Source organism: Apteryx mantelli, chromosome 3 (genome assembly GCF_036417845.1).
Source record: "Apteryx mantelli isolate bAptMan1 chromosome 3, bAptMan1.hap1, whole genome shotgun sequence".
Taxonomy (NCBI): Eukaryota; Metazoa; Chordata; class Aves; order Apterygiformes; family Apterygidae; genus Apteryx; species Apteryx mantelli.
In genome coordinates this window covers 33017624-33038111 of record NC_089980.1, presented here as the reverse complement: position 1 = coordinate 33038111, position 20488 = coordinate 33017624, and the positions used below count along the sequence as shown (strand labels likewise).

Sequence of the window (20488 nt, the reverse complement as noted above, 5' to 3'; positions counted from 1 at the left end):
ATCCAGGGAGACACTGAAGTAGCCTTGGTTACAGCGGCAATAGTATAAATAGAAGTGGTTGGAGCTGGAGCCTCCCTCTCCCCCTCGCCATTCTCAGCCACTCTCTGCTCATCCAGTTCTATTACCACGGTGCTTCAAAATCACTGAAGTCCTGCGACAATCCATTGCATCCTTTCGGCTCTAATTAGGCAATTCTAAATGTCCGTCTTGATAGGTGGGGCTTACTGAAGCACTTAATCAGTTTCTGGAGGGGCATCGTAGTGCCAATCCAAAGGCTTATTTAAACAGAGCTGTAGTGCCAAATCCAGCATATTCTGCAGCAGCATGGAAACAACAGAATCTGTGAGACACAGATTGCCTAGCACACATTTTTTAGCAGCCTTTGACATGAAGGGGCACTTGTCCTGTATTTGTCCCCTGTAAGCTTAACAGGTCTAGAGACCGAAACACAGGAAACATTCTATATTATTGGGCTTTCCTGGCAATAAAATAATTACAATAATTCCAGTACAAGCCCTTCCTGAAACCATGCTAACAAGGCTTTGAATCTTAAAAAATTGCATTTAAATCAAATGATTCATTTGCAAACCCATCACATAGCACACATGTGGTAGGTGTGAGTCATTTCATTGGAATTAGAAAGCAAATGTCTCTATACATGAGAGGTCACTGGTTGTTGTAAGTTAAAATCTTTTCACTGTTAGGCATAATTAAAATACTCTAACAGTGGTTTCAGTAATTTAAACATTGCAGTATTGTTGTAATATTTTTCTAGGCTTCAAGAGTTCACAATTGTTTGGTCCAATCAAATCTGGGAACACTGGAGAAGTTATCACCCATCAAGGTAATTACTCTCAAGTTGAAATAATTACTCCATCAATGTTAATGGTCTTTCAACTTCAATAAAGCACTCACCTGCCGATAATCACGGCTAACCTCTTGCTCTCATGCAATTCCCTCTCTATTTAGCGGGTTATATTACAGCCGTTAGAGTGGTCACTTGTCCTGAACAGCTGCTGAATTTCACTTTGATCGGCTGTGAACCATAGAAAAATTAGTCATCTGTGTATGATTTCCCCCTAGCCCATAAGCCCTTGCAGAGCTAAGGATATGATCTTTTGGCTTTAACAGGGCACTTCGTGTAGCAGCCATCTTGTTTCTCATTGTGGCTACTTGTTAACAGCAGCACAGGAGCCTAATTAACTTTTGCCCTCCACTGCCGTTTACAGCTTTCATTCTTTGCTAAGCAGCACATCTTCTGAATTTATAGCATGTGCCAGGATTATACCCTTTACTCTCACCTTGTTTTCCAACAGTGCAGTCCATTTCCCAAATATCTGAAATTGGTATGAATAAAAAAGTTTCGCCAGTCCCTCCCTTTGGCATATTTTTCCTGCTATCGTGGCTATAGCATACATTCCTTCTCCTATATGAAAGTTGTCATGTACAGTCCTGTATACTGCATTACTGAATAATTTTATGCGCTTGGAAGTTAATAACTATGTGGTTTGTCATATCTAATGGTGACAAATGTTCACTGCTCTATCTGAGGAAACAGAACTGAAGTATCACGTGCAGATCTATTAAGTATTTCTATATGTGATGAACAGAAAAGAACTACCTGTGGGTATCAGATTCCAGAGATCTATAAAATTCTGCTTAGGAGGCCTGCATGACTGATGTATGGCAGTACTGGCCAGTTGAGATTATTTCTGGTATAATACATTTTATATGATGCTTTACCGTAAGTTGGCATTATTTGTTATTTTTATTCTGGTTATTCCTGCAATGTACAAATTACTGTCTGGTTATAAAAACATAATCACACAAGCTAAAGGCTTATTTTCCTTGCAAAGCCTCTATTATCAGTGCTACTCTGCAATATGTCTACAGTTCCCCATCATGGATGCAGCATCTGCCAAGAGGAGTTTGGCCAGTGCGGTTATACCAGCTTCCCAAATAATGTAAGGTAAGCCAACACATGCTCTCAACTGTTAGCATAGCCATGTCTAAACCAAGGGCTTTTCTGGTGCAGTGATACCAGCTAAGCGATGTGTTAATTTTTTATGAGCTGAGCTGACATAGCTATGCCAAGAAAGGCTTGTAGAATGAGTTTGGCCTGACGGCCTGATACTGCGAAACACAATGGGAGTAGACCTGCACTTCTAGGTAAGCACAGGTGTAAAATTCCCATGAATAAGGCCTATAATACTTAAATCCATCTCTTCTTACATCCTTTAACAAGCACATTGTACTTCTAATAACTGCTGAGAAGGGTTTGACATGTAATACTAATGGGAGGCACTGCTGAATACAGTCAGAGCTTTCCTTTGTAACTCTCACCTCTGGATGCTTTTCTCCTCCCTTCCTCTTGTCCTCTCCACACACTTTCTAACAGCCACATATTCTTATGTTTATTACTTATCCTCTTGGCTTGCTTGCCTTCTTCTCACGATAAACAACTAAACACTTGATACAATTGGCATGGGAGAAACAGCAGTACACATCCACAAATCATCTACCACCGAAAAGTCAAAATTTACCTGTACTTCACCGCACAGCAACATTTGACATACAACAGTTACACAGCTTTGATACTTTGATGCCCTTGAGAGGTACTGACTTTTTAATGATATCAGCTTGGGGTCCTATGTTCACAAGCGTGAAAAGTTTACTTTGACAATTCAGTCACTTTTTGCAGATTTGTGTAAATGAGAAGTTACTGTCAATCCATTCCCATGGAATCACATCTTTCATACTAGTGCTGTCAACAGGACACTAAATATTATTCCTGCTTTAGAGGGTCAAAATGAACTGGCAATACATTGTGAGAGAAGCTTGTGCTGCTGTAACCAGTCTTGACTTGACTTTATTCTGCAGATAAACCAGAATGTCAGTTTAACTTGCTGTCACCTAACATCTGTCACTATACTCCTGGCCAAACAAGCTAGAGAGATGGGTGACACTGCTCTTTAACTGCAGAGCATCAAAATGGCTCGTATGTATGTCACCTGCTGCTAACAGTGCAGAGTCTCCTTTCACTCGAGTGCAGGAGACTTTGCTTTCAGAATGCAGTTCCGATCTTTATCTTCACAAGCATCACAAAATTTCAAGGGATCACTGACAACCTTAAGGTCATGGACAGCCATAACTTTGATCCATTAATTCAAATAGAGATTAATACACTGTAACTGGAGAGTAAATAGCTACATATCGGGAAGGCAGAGTGGATAAGTCTGTCAGAGGGTTTGAAAACCCAGAAGATGCTTCTCAGTTGGCTTTTGAAATGGATAGAAAAGAAATTGTCAAATTAGAACAGTCTGCAGTGACATTAGCAAGACTTTAATTTGTATCCTGCAGTGCCACAAAGACTGTATTTCAACTTTAGATTTTGGTCAAGCTTTATGTCCTATGGCAGGTAAGCAGGGTATGAATAACAAGCACAAGGGTGGGATTGACTACTGTGATTTTAGCACTGCTTTTTTTTTTTTTTTTCTGGAATATTCTTATGGGATAAGAATGGAGTCTCACAGATTAAATAAAGGACCGAACTCATTGCTCACTTAATACTTTAAGTCTTGCTTGTAACATGGAAGCTTGTATGAGAGAATGACTAATGGCGTATCCCACGAGGGAGCTCCAATAGAGATGCTTTAGGAGATTAAATGATTTAGCCTAGTACCCCTGAAAGCTATATTTTAAAGGGGCAGAAGTTTAATCATTCGAATGCTAGTTCTTTCAGTAAAATTACATTTTAATTAAAGTGTCTCATTCACAAAGCTACAGTTAAGGGCATATCAGCAATTTTGTGATAAAATTCTATTTCAAAGGAGCTATAACTTTGAAAGTTGGTGTCCAGGTTTTTGCCTGTTGGGATAATTGACCTGACCTCCTAAAGATATCTTTGATAACAGGACTCTGTGCACTTTATGTCAATATCTTTGATTCAAAGCTTTAGCTGTTTTATTATATTCAGAACAGAAGAGGTATGATTCTGATCTCAGCTCCCTGGTATAAATCAGCAACAACTCTTTGAGTTAACACAGCTGCAAAGACTTTAAAGTGAGTGCAGCTGGTGGAAGAGGTGCACAGAAAGATTCTCCCTAAAGGGTAGTATAATATTTAAAAATAAAAAGGGATAGAAAAAAATAATAATCGATAAATGTTCATGACAAAGGACAGTAGAAAAAACCCATGCAAGTTAGTTTCATTGTGACATTAGTAAAACAGCTATACATATGCTGCCAGAATGTCATTTTGATTCAGGGTAGTGTTTGGAGAAAATAAAGTGTTTTGGAGCCAGGAAAATACTAATTCAGTAAATAATAGCTTGTTAATTTAAAAGGCTTTTAACCGATGCTGTTAAAGAAACACACTGTGGCAACATTATTTAAAAGGCCATTTTGGTAGGTTTTATTGCCCACAATACAACCATCTTGGACATTTTCTGTTGTTGTTGGCATGCTTAGAAGACATTGCAATGCATGACTGGCCAGGTCAGCTCTGATGCTCAGCAACACATTGGATTCTGCTTAAGCAGAACATTAAGAGAAGCTCTGTCATTTCTCTGGTTTTGAAATTTTAGGTATCCCATCACGATTATGACTGTGATTTTTTTTTGTTTAAAGAAAGTTATGGGAGTTAAGTACCAAAATCCTACTGAAGTTCAATGACTTTGAAAATCCCAGTCTACCTTTTAAAACCTAGAATAGTGCTTAATGCAGACATAACCATTTCAGAAGCCAAAGGTATACATTCCTATCATTCAATTCAGGACATGTTTTCTTTTTCAGAGAAAGATGTATTACAAGCTTTATCTGTGTAGGCTTCCAGGAAGCTTTTGAACCACATGATCACAAGAATGCACTGGATGAGCTGGAGACTTTTCCCACCTTTTCATGTCAAGAGTTGTCTAAGAAAGTTACTTAAAGGTTACTATTGCGTATTCTAGAGTGTGTTCTTTAGAATCCTAAATCCAACCACACCATAAGTTTAATTATTTGAATGTCAAACAGATACTAAATAATTGGGGTGAATAAAAATTTGGGGGATTTTCAGTGTTATTCAATACAAACATGCCCTATGAATAAAATTTAGGCAAAATTCTAGGTTTATGAAATTGAGCTGGCATTGCTAAGGAAACCCAAGCTTATTATAACTGGCTTAAACATTTTCTAAAAACATATTTTCAGGAGACCGCCATATACATCAGCTATCCAAATATGTAACAGTCCAGTTCAGCAGTGCGTATGCTGTCTTTCTATAGAAAGGCTAGGATGTAATTTATAGGCAGGACGAGTAGTGGTAATTGCACACACCATAACCACTTCTATCACTGAGTTACACAATGTTGTTGGTCAGTTCACAAAACAACATGTCATTTCCTGAGTCTATCCATCCACATACTGGATAGAAAAGTAATATTTACGATGTCATAGTATCACAAGCATTGATGTTTGGAAAGTCCCTTGAAGGGAAACACGTTAGGAGTGCGAAGCAACATTCTAATGTAAGTAAACATAATATAAGTGAAAGTAGATCTGCTTTTGATACTGATGAGTTGTGAGGAGAATCTTTATAAATGTGTATATATGCAAATGCTTTGCATATATGAACTATTTAATTGCTAATGGATTCATTCACTTTGTGATTCCAACTGAATTACAAAACTAGCATAACATACAACAAGGAGTGATTTTGTTGTGCTTCATACAGATCCTGTGAAACTACAGCAACTATCAGACAAAAAACTCAGGACAGTATTTTCAGAGCTAGGCTGACAAAATTAGGTGCATGTGCCTGCTTCCTCCAGACACAACCCATCCTGAGTTTTTGAGCAATCTCCTTGCATCTACCAGGGATTAGATATTAATGTCAAATATTTCAGTCCCCATTGGGCCAAACCTAAAATTTAAACCAAAAAATCCTACTGGCAATTGTGAAACATCACTTTTCCGATCATTGTTCCAGTCATTGAGATTTTAAAATATCATGGAGCTCAAAGCAGAGTAAAAACAATCAAAAGCTGGTTTTGTTACCCAGTTCTTACCATCACAGTTAATGCTGTCACAGGTGGGATGCTAAATGTTGGATCACCACGTTTTTCTTGATAGACTACTTGATACAGAGAAATAACACCATTGGGAGATGCAGGCTGGGTCCAGTTCAACCACACTGAGTATGCACTTGTTGCTTGTGCCCAGGGGGCTCCCATGCCCCATGGAGATGCCTCCAGAGTTTGAGTTGAAGCCCACAGGCTGTCCACTGACCCCATGGCGTTCTGTGCTCTGACACGATACTCGTAGAGAGTAAAAGGCTTTAGCGCATCAGATGCATCAATAAATTCCAAAGGTCCTTCAGTCCAGATGAACAAAAGCAGCTGTTCTTGACTACCTACAGGACGTCTGAAATTAAATCAAAGGCATTTTATTTAAAATTGAAAATAACCTTAACATTCCCACCATAATGTATCCTGAAGTCCTAAGTTCAGCTAGTAACTGAGTAAAGTACAGAGCTTATTTCTATACGTCACACACACAGTCAACTGCCTGCTTGACTTTGTGTCTTAAAAGCATTTCTATGAACGTATATCAGGTACTGAGTAGTGAAGAAGAGATTTTCAAGGCAAGTATTTAATCATTGTTCTCCTTTACCTAGAAGAGCACTATGAAACACTTCAAGCAAATGTTCATAATATCAGAGTTGGCAATACAATGCCATATTGTCCTTCTAGGATGTAACACACCAGACATGAGATTTTTCAAAATTTAAGACATGAAGTCTTAAATCCATATTTAGTTGCTAAAATAATTACCTGATTTCCAATATGGGTGCAAATTTTCAACATTTCTGAAAATCAAGCTACTTATGTACATACTCACCTCAGGATTCCTCATTTATGGAAATCTTAGTCCAGTTTTTTAGAGAAAAATGTTGCTTAATGCACAAGGGATAAATATTCAAACATGCCGTCAAAACCAAAGCCACACACTTTCTTTTTATTCTGGTTTGCTCACAATAAATACCCCATTTGTTCTTGTGAATGGAATAAGTAATCCCATGTGCATAAACTTAGCAGAATTTGCAGCTCTCCCACAAAAACTCATTAAACATATCACAAGGAGTGATATGTTTTCTATAATAAACCATGTTTTTTTTCCAAGGCTGCTTCTGTTTCAAAAATGTAAACTACAGATACATGAAGACAATTCACTGTATAGGCTTTTGGCACATATGGGTTTGTATATATGTATACATACAAATATAAACATTACATATACACATAAAAATATTCATATACATATAAACCTGTGTGTATGTATATATATACATAAAGTTCATACATATAAAAAAATGTATAGCACCTGTTCTTACTACGGATAGGGTTTTTAGTGTTGGACCTGGAGATATTCTGCATATCAGAGATTACAGATGATTTTCACCCTCTTTCTCTTGTAGCGCCTTCAAACACATAATTTAAAACAGATGTAAAAAGGCTAGCACCCATCTTCAAAACAGTTACCAAATCAATTCTTTCACTTGGCATAAAAATATTTGTGTGAAATTAAATTGGTTACATTTAAACACTGTGATAAATCTCAGTGACGGTTGTGCTGTACTGCACATGATTTTAAGTATTTTCCCTACTTTTCACAAGAACCTTGGCCTTTGCAATAAGTAAAAGCACTTTCACCCTCCATGCCAACAACAAAAAACAAATTACATTATCCGCCACTTTTACTGCAAGTAGGGCAAATTTGCAGAAGTAAAATTGGTTTGTCTGACTACCAGGTGTCATCATTACTATGTATGTACACAGAAGCTGAAGAACATTTCTTTGGCAAGAGAAAAATCTGTATTTCACAGAATTCTGTCAGTTTTTATTTTGCCAGATTGACCTCGGGAACCACTTAAAAATATAAAATGCAACAATTTTTTAAAACTGATAACCTTAGCTGCTTCATAATAGTATATACTCTGGTATTTACATGGAAATACGAAGAACATAATGTATGGATGTGTGTACAGAGATGTCTGTGCACCCTTTGTGCATATACATATATAAGGAATGCACAAACACATTATTTTCTTACATGAAGCTGAAGATTTTTTGCTAAACTCTGGTATAAACAAGCTATACAGACACTGAATATTTTAAAGGGTTAAAGCATGATTTTTCAAAAGCAGAGTTTTGAGGTCTAATGTCTCTAGTGTAGTGTAACAGGCATATTATAAGATGCATTGATACTGAGAATTGGTTGGCAGAACTGGGTGAAGTATGGTAGGTAGAACAGGTATGAAAGATTCCCTAGCAATTCTCTCACTTTCTACAAAATGAAATAGATGTCTGCAAATAGCTGGGGTTAAAAAATCTGCTACTGACCCCACAGTTCCATCAAATATTTTTAATACTCTCTCCCATGCTTAATTGTAATGGCAAAACAGGCCTTATGCAGAACTCTTCCTTAGGTGTTGTTCACCGACTTAATGTGAGACACAAAATTCCAAAAGGTGAATCACTACTGTGCCTTTCTTCTGCACCGGATACATAGTCTTATCCCTATGTACTTAAAAATATGCCTAAAAATGTTTGAAGATAAGTGAAAAGAGAGGATATTTTAGTGCAATAAAGTCAAGTTTAGTATCTGTCTTGTCTCACCAAGCATTACGGCAACTAAATGAATACACAAATTTATATTTTATAACATTTTACAAATTCTGTGATAAACAGCTTTTTCTCACTGGAAGATCAAATATGCCACCAGCTGTAAGCTTATCCACAAGCAAAGCTGTACAATGTAGTCTGGTTAAGTATTTAGATCTTATTACTGCTGAATATTTAATGAATGAAACTTATGGTTAGGTAAATGGTTCCATCTGTGGTGCTAAAAAACAGAATATCTTCATGTATGAATAAACTTTGAACAGAAGTGGTTGAACAGTCTGTAATCATTTCAATCGTCTTAAGATTTAAGATTCAACTGCTCATTTTACTGGAAGTGTTTCTTATGTACAATGAGCTGCATAGCAGAATAACATTTCCAGGAGCTGGGAGCTGTCTCTTAATCTGCATAGTCTGATTTGCTGCACACTCATTTTAAAGATGATCAGATACAGTTATTTTTAAGGGCAAATTCTCCCTACCCCACTGCCTATCTGAGCAAGATGACATAAAGACAAGAATATAATCTTCTGTGTGACAGATGACTATAAAGCTCTATGCAGAGGGCAGCAACATTGACTACAGCACTCACCCCTCAGCTTCCTTATGTGAAAGGAAGAGTCAGTGAATTCTTGAGGTCTTGGAGGTCAAAACAGAATTCTTCTCCACAAGCATATACCTTTCACCATGCACCAAAAGTATATGTTTTAGTAGTGCCTGCTATTTCCCTTCCCAGAGTGGTAGAGACTTATTTCTAGAAACACTACGAAGTCCTGGGATAAAACAGTCTCAGATGATTTTTGTGGGGGAATAATGCAACATCAGCAATGCCCTACCTTTACAGTTTCACATCCTATTCAACAGAGTAGCCTTGCTTACCATTTGTTTACAACAAATCTATACTCATATAGTTTTTAGGTATATATTTTTACAAGTATTGATGTCAAAAACTGAACAAAACAAGGTTGAGCTTGCTGCATGTAATATGCTAGTTTAGGTTAGGTATTATATCAATTACAGATAAAAATAAAATCCTTGAGAGTTCTTATATTATATATCCATAAGGGTTCTTATATTAAACCAACTCTAATACTCGTGTGCCTTGAAAGGTCCATTTGGTGTAGCTCACGACTGGTATATAAGGGTAAGCGATGAAGTCATCATAAAGAATTAGTTAAATTGATCCACTTCCTCGAAGTCCCAAAACAGCAAGCCACAAGAGTCAACAGCCAGGAGACATCTCCTGTGTCTTAAAATTGCCTGCTAATTTTTCTGCTACTTTTTCCCCATCAGGACTGCTCAGCTAATGAGAGTTACATTACAATCTCACTTACATACACATACTAAATAATTTAATCCTAATGAATGTGACGTAGAGACTTCCACAGAAATGCAAATGCTCCCTTAAGCCAGTTATGATCTAAAATCCTTATAATTTTAGAGGCAACGTTTCTTTAAGATCCATCTCATGTGCCTCCTACACAGGGCATGCTGGTGGTCAACAAAGAGCAGTTCCATTAGCTGATGTGACCTATATCTTATTAAAATACAGCAAGAAATACATCACCTATTTTCATAACATTCTTTTTCCAGACTAGCAATTTCTGTGGTTGTCACAGGGATGTTATGTCATGATGAATGAGGAGAGAAGTAGATTGGGTGATTGTCTCAGAAACCACATCTTCTCTCATTCACAATCTCTTCTAAGTTGTGGTCCTTGCTACAAAAGTTTAAAAGCCTCAGATCTGTGTTTAAAATGGTTAAACAAATAAAATGTTACCATCCCTCTTTTCATAAACTAACATTTTTATTTTTAGTTTCTAACAAAATGGCCGCAAATTTGCAAGTGCTTTTATGACTTGTACTAGACGCAAGCATGAATCCTGCCATTTTAATGCAAAGATCTGCACACATACTAGCTCCCCAAACATTCCAGGTTTTTTGGTGGTGATGCAGTAAGGAAGAGGTACATGATGAAGAAGAAATTACATGCCATAACCTCCCGTAGAAATACTGCAGTCTTGCTGCTATAACAATGTAAGGCTATGTGTGGCTACAAAATGAAAAAGAACTATGTGCTTACATCCCATTTCTGATTTTTTTGCAGCTATCTGAGAAAGATTTGATATTGTTGTTGTCTAAGCACATTTAAACTTCAGCTGAAATAACTGCCAAGTGATTCATGCCTATGTAGGTGAATATAACGATTGTATCTGGAGCCCCAGTGCGCCATTTTCATTTCACTTTAAATAAAAAACAAAATGTATCTATGTCAGTCAGTGCCCTTCTGCTGTACTCAGAGGTATCAAACAGGCTACAATTATGATTGTGAAGTGATTGTGTCACATTGGAGGAAGGTTTATTGCTTTTGAGTCTGCTAGGCAGTAACACATTCTGTTTCATATTACTCTTTATATCATTGTTTGGCTGTGACTAGAATAATCAAATGCCATCAAATCCTGTCAAATTCAATTTACAGTATTTTTCATTGAAGCAGGCTTTCTGCATTATATTTCCTGTTTTCCTTTTCTATGGCTGCCATGGAATAGCAGTGGTAATCATCAGCTTTTTTTACAAAATCAACAGAGTGAAGACATATCTTGGCTATAATGGATACTTATTCCTCTTTACATAGGGGAGGGACTTGATTTTTTTTTTGATCAGACAATTAAAAAAGAGCAGACAAAAAGCTATGTCAAGAGAGTAGGAATTTTTAGAGACTACTAATGTGTTTAAGGCAAAAGTGAATTTATATTAATTATCATTGCTGATTCCCAAAAGGCAGTTTGGTTCTCTCTCTTCTCAGCTGGAGCTCTAATACAATAAAATGTCCAACTGCTGCAAACTCTGTCGGGGAGGGAAGGTTCAGCCCAGCAGGTTTGCCAGGCAGATTTGGAGTTGGGACAACCAACTCCAGACTCAGACTTTAAATCTCCCTCCGGTACACGGCTTGAGTTCTCTGTCCTCTCTCTGCAGCTATTCAAGAAGGGTCCCTTCTGCTAACTTTAAAGGGTCAACCTGCACAACAGAAGTCAATGCTCTGCTATGTTGATACTTCCCTTAACAGAGCTATCTACACAGAAAAGTGATCATGCAATGCTCAGTAATTTCAGAGCACAGGGAACGAGGATGTGTCAGTCAGCCACCTAGACAGGGCAGCTGAGTACAAGCACCAAGAGACATAAATAGATGTAATTTAATCGAGAGATTGTATAAAATAGAGCTGTGCTATTATCCTACTCCAGATTAATTACTTACAAATAGGAACATAATTCCGCTCTTAAAATTGATCTGTGTTAAAAACCCAGATACCATTTGGGGCTTTGAAAATCTTCTCAGCAATACTGAATAACTCCTGTTTCTATTCCAAATTTCTCAATTGTCTGTCACAAAGGATTGAAGAAAATATCTATTAGTCTGGGTAAACACACTCTAAGAATATCTATCTTTCAATTTTGTCTGTCCCTCTGAATTTTTTAAAATATATTTTCACCTACCTTTTGCTATTTTTAGATAAGGATTATGATTCTTGTCTCAGCTCTTTTTCTCAACCCTTGCACCCACAGACTAGCACCTTATCTCAGTAGTTAAGAGGCAAGAAACCAGACAAACTTTATCATTTACGTCTATACTTTTTTCACCTGCTAATATATCAAGGAGTACAGAAGTGTACACCTCAGTAAGACTAGGCAACCTGAGGTGATAAAAGCATTTACCTGTGAATAAAGTAGTTAGTAATGATGCCATTTGGTTTCTTAGGTGGTGACCATTTCCCTTCTATGAGCGCAGATCCAGCTGCTTTAACGATAGGTGGGCTCAGTTCTCTAGGAGGTGCTTCAGCAGTTCTTGAATATGTTCGACCACCCACTCCACAGCCACCTACAGAACCAGAAGTTTACTTAGAGATGAGAGTTTCTTCCTCCGCAAAAATGGTGATTTTCAAAATTGAAAATGCAAGAAAAGACACATATTTTCCAATTGGACTATACAATGGCTGCATTTACTGGATGAAAGCAACAAATCATACAAAGAAACAAAATACAAGAGAACACGTCATGATTTTGATGAAAAAAACATTAAAATATTTGCTGGTTAAGGATTCTTTTCCATGTTAAAATTATTAAAATGTCCTTTTAAACATTGTCTGTGTCAAGTCACAACTCTTACACTGCCCAGACAAAGCTCTCTGGGCTCCCATAATTGCCTTTAGAATGTGCAACAGCGTCCCCAGGCCAGTAATATAAATATCAAGGTAAGAAGCTTAAAATAATGAAAACTTTGGATAGAAATCTGAGGAGTCTCCAATTTGGATGTCACTGACATGCTATGACAGCAGTCATAGAATTCCTTTATTTCTTCCATTAGCATAAACTTTTCTATGAGATGAAGTTCAGGACTGAGCAATTCTGAAGTAATCTACCAGAAATAACAGATAATACAGTGAAAACAGATGAATGTGGAGTAAAGAAGCTCCTGCTGAAACGGTGCCTCATTTAACTTCATTACATTATTAAATGCTCATTTAAATCAGTGCAACTCCACTGATGAGCTACTCCGGATTTACACCAGTGCAGGTGAGAAGAGAACTAATTCCTAGCTGTCATTTTAGAAAGATTTATTTCAATTGGATTTTGAAAATTTCCATTAAATTCAAGGGATTATGTAGTATTTGGGCTCTTCACTTGGGTCTTTATGATTACCACTTCTTGCAGATGAACTGCTACAGAACCGATTTTGTTCTGTAGGCACATTTTCAAATATTATTAAGCTATCTGTGATGAGCTTTTAATAAAATGGCACATATTACCCAAAATAAATTTTTTTAATCTCCATTTAAAATATTAAAATATTAATGATATAACATGGAGATATTTAATGCTCCATTCTGTGCTAGGCTTTCTTTTTACTAGATAAATATTTTACACCATTTTAGAAATAAGATTTTAGCTATCTGTTTTGCTGAGCTGAATCTATTTGGTAAATTTCCATTCTCTTCCAGGCACAGAAGTGAGTCTTTTAAAATCATCTTACCATTCTGGCATGCTTGTATCCTTATCTCATACAGGGTGTAGGGATCTAGGCCATCCACAAAAACAGAATGAGCCCGACCTACTGGTTTCACCAGCAGAGCGGGACTGCTTGCATTTAGTAAGATACTGTATTCCAAAGGCAAGTTGACAATGAATATCCCTGTTGTGAAAAAGAGATGACCAGTGATTATCTGAAATACTAACAACAGTGCAGGACAAATTCAAATAGGCATTCATCACATGCAATTTTAAGTGCAAGCCCCTCTTGAGATTTTTGCCTACTGTCTCTTTCAGAAACCAAACCCATTTAAATATAAATTGAAACAGATCCTTCTGCAGATCACAACTGGAATATGGACATTACAGTTCTAAAGACGGTTAAAAATCAAATCCACTTCAATCAAGACAAGTGTTGCAATTGCCACCTCCGGGAAGAGGAGTGGATCTTATGACTGGGAAGCAGGCATCTGTTATTTCTTTATTTTGGAGGTGTAGAGTTTAAAGCAACAGCTACTAAACACTGCTTTTTTGTGTATTGAGTCATATGATTAAACAACTAAATTGCCACAGTTTAGCAAATTATCCCTTGTTAGCCCAGCAGCAGTACCTGAACGTTTCTCATGCTCTTAGCCTACTCTGCTAGTAAAGTATAATGCAGTAGCCTGAACCAAAAAAACCCCATATCATTTCAGCTGATATAAACATTTTGTTTTTGTTGAAGAAAAATGAAACTAATTTTTACCACCTTGTTTTAATTCAAACATTTTTTTCCCCTCTATTCCTCTTCCCATCCTGTCACTTCCTCGTTTTCCAGTTCTGTTGAGAAGCTGGAAAATCAATTATTCCAACAGAACAAGCTAAGCCATATGCCATCCCCTCAGAATGACTGGCACAGATTCCTGGATCTTCTCTTGTCTCCTCTCATATGACTTTTTTTTTTTTAAAGGCTGCACAGAGGACAACTACCATTAGGCTGCAACTCTGCCTCTCCTTCTATAGCCTTGGATTCCAGACCCAACAATGTTGAAAGTCAGAAAGCCTCCAGCCTCCAGTAGAAATATTCTTTTTCTTATTGGAGTCTATGGTCAAAAGAAGAATCCAGGAAACATTAACAAAACATTATAGTAGCTGTTTTCCAGTGTAATTAGGAAAGGGGCTGTAGGCTGTTCACTTTATGTCCACTATAGACTGTTCTACACAGGCATCAGCAATTTCATAAAACTAAGAGAATAACTAAAGAAGAGTTTGTCTGTAATGTGTATTTCCTTTCATTCTGCAGTCCTATGTAGTCTTAAGTGTTCAATAACCAGAACAAGGTGCAAAAACCAAAGCAGTCCAGGTACCATTCTGAAATAAGTCAAAATTATCTGATTAGCAGGAGCACACTGCTCTTTCAATAGAGCACACCTACTCCAGATGTCACAGAGCTGTCTTCCTGACTGCACTAAGAACCGAATGCCTGTCAGCAGCTCTGAGACTTGTCCACAAGCCTGTCTTGAGAACCTTCCTGTTCATCACTTTGGAAAACAAGTCCATTCTTCCTCTTAACTGTGGTTTTGGTGCTTTTCAGATAAAGCATTTGGATTGATGCTATTATCCTGAAACAAATAAGAGTAATTTTTTCCATTGTTGTGTATCTTTTAGATGGATTTTTAAATTAAATATGAATATGCACATTAAAAAAAGATTAGAAAAAAATTATGGTACCATAAGAAAAAATTTCTTCACTGTGAGGGTGACAGAGCACTGGAACAGGTTGCCCAGAGAGGTTGTAGAGTCTCCTTCTCTGGAGATATTCAAAATCCGCCTGGACGCAATCCTGTGCAACGTGCTCTAGGTGACCCTCCTTGAGCAGGGGGGTTGGACTAGATGATCTCCAGAGGTCCCTTCCAACCTCAGTCATTCTATGATTCTGTGATAAACAGTTGATGCTCTTCGGAAGATCAGAAAAATGTTTGTGAAATACCAAGCTTTTACAACTCTCAGAAGAAAGAAGAGAACAGAAAGATTCTGAAGAAATGAGAAGAATATGCTTTCTTAGCAGACACCAGACAAAGGAAATGCCATTACACTAAAAAAGCCTAAAGATTAGCCCTGAAGTAGAGTGGCTTCAAGTTTATTCAACTGCTCAAGTTTATTCAACTGCTGGGTTTTCTCTAGGGGAGAAAAAAGACGCTGATAAAATGGAAGAGAAGAAGGGAGGAGATAGAAACTGGACAAATTCCAGTGTAAAAGTTTCAAGAAAACACAAAACTCTAGTCATTCAGAATGCAGTAACAGAAATATGGCTTTTAAAGTTAAGCAGGATGTTACAGAGAAAATCTCTGAGAGGTGATCTCGAAGTACAGTAGATGGCTTCTGAAACAAAGAAAATGATTTTATGTCTGTGATATACAGAAGAGAAAATCTTCTGGTAAAGAACACCTGAGTACATTTTATAATTATACCAGTAATTAAAGATATATTATTACACCTAAAATACCTTGTTTTCTGTAATTGGAGAGGCTGCAAAGGACAGAACAAAAGATCCTAAAGTAAGAACTTGAATTGTTGAAAAGCAAATCAAACAGAAACATTTTTTTTCTTCCCAATGATGAGTTAAGGTCCCCTTCTTTTCCAGTCCTTACAGTGGACTAGATATTTCAGACAGAAAAATCCACTATCTTATGAAAGTGACACTTAATTCACTTTTGTGAATTGTCTGATCAGGTGCATTTATTCTAAGCAGAAATTCACCAGAAACCTGTGAAATTGCCACTACTCGGAATGCCTGGTTTCCCAAGGCAGATTAAATACCAACATGGATAGCTGAATCCAGCTCTCCCTACACAGCCATGGACACCTATTTCGAAACAACTGACTTATCCATGTCTAACATTCAGTCCATATCTTAGCAGAAATGCTAAAAAAAATCCAAAATCTTGAAATTCTCATAACTGCTGCAAATGTATTAGGAATGATACCAAGAGTAAATATGCTCAGCAGAAAATAAATTCTCAGGAAGTGAGTAAGAAATTATAAATAAATCTAAGTAAACACCCTGAAAAATTCAAACCAATATTTAGTGGAAATCCTTCCCAGCATTCATCAAATGCTAACATCAAAAGATCATGTTAGAAGCTGAAAAATAAAAAACCATACTCATACAATACAGAAACTTGTCAAAAAAACTTTGCGTGTTCCAGAATACCCTTCAGCATCTGCAGCCAGTCTGAAACTACTACCTTGTGTGTTCTGATGACTGAAGGAAATGAAATGGGCATATTTGTTAAAGTCAGCTGGGAAACCACACGACTTGGTTAGTTCCAGAGTTCATAAATTTATGTCAGAATAAAAGGAACCGTAAAAGCACAAGTGAACCAATTTACCCTAAGTGCAAATGGCAGTTTTGTTATTTGGTGTCAAAGTTACCATGAGCACAATGACAACCTGCCATAACACATTTTCATGTTCACTAAAGAACAAGGATTTAGTTGGTTAATATTCCCAGCAATACTCCTTTTCATAATTTACAACAACTAGATGCTGATAGGTTATTTAACATTTATGAAGTTAAGATGTAATCAGAAAAACCCTGATTATCTTTACAAATAAAAAAGTTAAATTATTCCACTTTTTTCCTCTCTGACTTCATTTCACAGCAGGTGCACACTTTGCAATGGGACAAGTCAATCAAACTAAACCTCGTTTTTTTTGTGGGCATATTTGGATAATGTTTAATGGACAATTTTGTGCAAAACTCTGCAAATTAGGTTTGACAGCCCTGTTTACTTCAAAACTAGGGTAGCTCATAAAATAGAATTTGCAGCACAAGATGCTTAGAACTGAGAAAATAAAGCCACGGTCTGTTTTACAGACTGGTGACCAAAAATCTGTTTGAAGTCAATTGCTGGAAAACTGTTTAATATGATGAGAAACTCCATCACAATTAATGCAAAATAATTAAACTGTTTCAGTTAGAGTCAAGAAATACTAAAATAAGAACGTCATGTCTTTTATTTAAAACCAAATAAGAGAATAAACCTTGAAGTAACATTTTAACATTTAACTTCACACAATCAAAAAGTATTTTAGCTGCATAAGTATTTAAATTAAGCTGTATGCATCCAGGTGTCTTATTCTGATCGTATCAAGTGTTCACAGTAAGCCTCTGAAGACAATAAAAGGTGGAGATGCTGACCACTTTCAAGATGCAGAACTTTGGACATTGAGCGTGAAATTTTTGGCCTACAGTGACACAGAGCAAACACTAATTTACACTAAGAAACAAATTAACCCATTGGCTTAGCAAAAGTCAGAGCAATTTGTTAGGCCAGCTTGATCATTCCTCTGAAATAAAATAAAAAACACATTAGATGGGGAAAGCAAACTAAAAGACAAATAAATATGTCATTCAAATACCAGGTGGGATCCCAACAAGAATAAAATAGGAATCCAGACATGTTATGTAACCATCACTCTCTAACTGTTGAGCATACCCAGATGCTGATGGAGTGAAGTACAATGCTACAACATGATGAAAGAGGACATTTTGATCCAAACGTCATTAACATATGAAGCAAGGAACCAAGGAGCAGAGGACAGAATCCTGTGTCTTTCAAGTATGTTCATCTTTCATGGCATTACCAGCAACTAAAGACATTCAGAAGGATCAGGTCCCCAGTAAGGACCAGTGAAGAGGTCAATGAGTTGAAATGCAGCATGGCTACCTGCCTACCTATCAATAACATTTACAGATATGCCTCGGGAGATTTATGGGTTTTTTTCCATTCAGCTTTTCTGCTTCTATCCATGCTACTAATAGTTGTTCCATAATAATTGCAACACATCCTTCTGTAGCGTATCAGTGAAATGTACTGTACATTTGAGGTCTGTGTGCTGAGGCAATGCAACACAAGATAACGGGATACCTATTTCAGAAAGTAAAGTCCTATTTTCCATAATGAGTGAGGTGTGTCAAATATTTTTTGTAAATCCATCACTTTAACCACTGCTCGGCCACCTTGCTATTTAGCTAAGTCAGGAGTTCTGAAACACTATACATCTGTAAAGTTACAGGATTTAGATACATCGCTGATGTTGAAACATCATAATTAAAGCCGTCCAAAAGAAAGGTCTGCCTAATACGATGCTCATAATTAATCCTGAAGATGAATATTTGATCCAAATTTATTACAGCAGATATGTAGATCAAATGCCAAAGGATCCCTGATGTCCACAGACAGGAAGACACTATGACCAACTACCCTCCCATCAAAACTTTATTAATAAAAATCTTTTTTTTTTCCTGGAGACAATATCAATTAAAACAACCGTCTTCTCCAGGAGTGACTGCCAATCCTTATAATTAAAGTTGCATTTTGCATTTAAAAGAGTTATTTCAATAACTGTATTATTTCAATAGAGTAAAATAATAAAAAATAGATCAAAAATAGATCAAAAAAGTAACTACTTTGCACAAAGACATAAATAAAGATAACAAATTGAAGACTCTTCAGGCTAATCCTAATGAGCTGGCAATCTATTTGGCCCCATAGGTAGGGATGCATAGCAGCTGTTAATGGGGTGTATGCCATTCTAGAAGATCAAAACCTCCAAAGGAAATCTCCACATGCATCTCTCCCAAAGTCTTCCTTTTGGAAAAAAACACTAAGAGCACAGACTTCTCAGAATGAACATGAAGAAGGACTATTAAGGGTCAAGAATTCATTTCCTAGCTTCTCCATGCATCTACACTTCTGCACACAGGGTTTATTTTAGTAGCAAGAACATTTCTCTACTGTTCTACTACTCCCCATTCCTGTGAGAAAAATTGGCTAGCGACCCTGAGGCTTTTTGATAAATGGAAAAGCATTTTTTCCTCTCCTGTCAACCCCCAAAGGTGCACTGCATAAAATACAGTCCCTTATTCATTCATACTTACAGACCTAAAGAATTGGTCCCATAAAGGGGAGTCAGAGAGGAAAGGACTGAGACCTTTTCCAGGAAGGTGAGGTATGTGTTTGGAGAGTATCCAGCACCTGGGAAGACAGACATGTGCCCACCCCTGCCTGAGGGCAACAATTCCTACAGCTGTGTGAGTACATTAAACCCAGATCCTCTGCAGAGTCATAATGTCCAATCTTCTCCTCACACCTCTGATCGTGCGGTTTAGGCAATACATGAACCCTTTTATACAAAATCTTAATTCCAAAATAACAAAATGTACTACACAGAGTGTGATTCTCCTTGCAGTCTTGGAACTTACTGTGGGTAACAGGAATTCAAACAGCTGGAAAAGAATAGGTCTAGAACAACAATGACAAGTTTTTCTAGGAAACACCCCACTCTTTAAAAGCCTATGCTTTTCCAATATAGTCTTATGTTTTAAATCTATTTTTAATGTTGCTGAATATTTTGGACCTTAAATCATATTTATTATCAAAACTATAATACAGTATGAGTCATTTTCCAATAAAATCAACTGCAGATTATATGCCACTCGAATTCACCTGCCTTCTGCTGGGTTCTAAATCCTTTCAGGCAGTATGGGGAAAAGTTTAATTTAAGATTTTAATCTTTTCCATATATTATAGCATTTCTATAATGGATTTTGTGCTTCTGAAAACTAAAAGATTGACAGCTCAGGGTGTTATAGATTTATTAATCATTGCTTAAATGGGTACGGTGAATGCTGCTAAGCACTGCCACAATGCTTGCTATCCCAGCCTTGAAGGCAAAATACATTTTCTAGGTGACTTTATTGTTAATGCCATTGACTCTACTGTGGCTGCTCTACAAGGTGAGAACATCTTAA

At 37.0% G+C, this 20488-nt stretch overlaps 1 protein-coding gene across 1 annotated transcript in view; it reads right to left on the bottom strand.

Moving 5' to 3' along the window:
• Window positions 1-20488, bottom strand: part of USH2A (usherin) — a 409459-nt gene that overhangs the window by 52639 nt on the left and 336332 nt on the right. Inside the window, exons 58-60 of the mRNA XM_013949903.2 lie at window positions 13694-13852; window positions 12379-12541; window positions 6050-6404 (exon numbers count right to left, since the gene is read on the bottom strand). Of these exons, the coding sequence (XP_013805357.2) occupies window positions 6050-6404; window positions 12379-12541; window positions 13694-13852 (677 nt within the window). The remainder of the gene's footprint in view (window positions 1-6049; window positions 6405-12378; window positions 12542-13693; window positions 13853-20488) is intronic.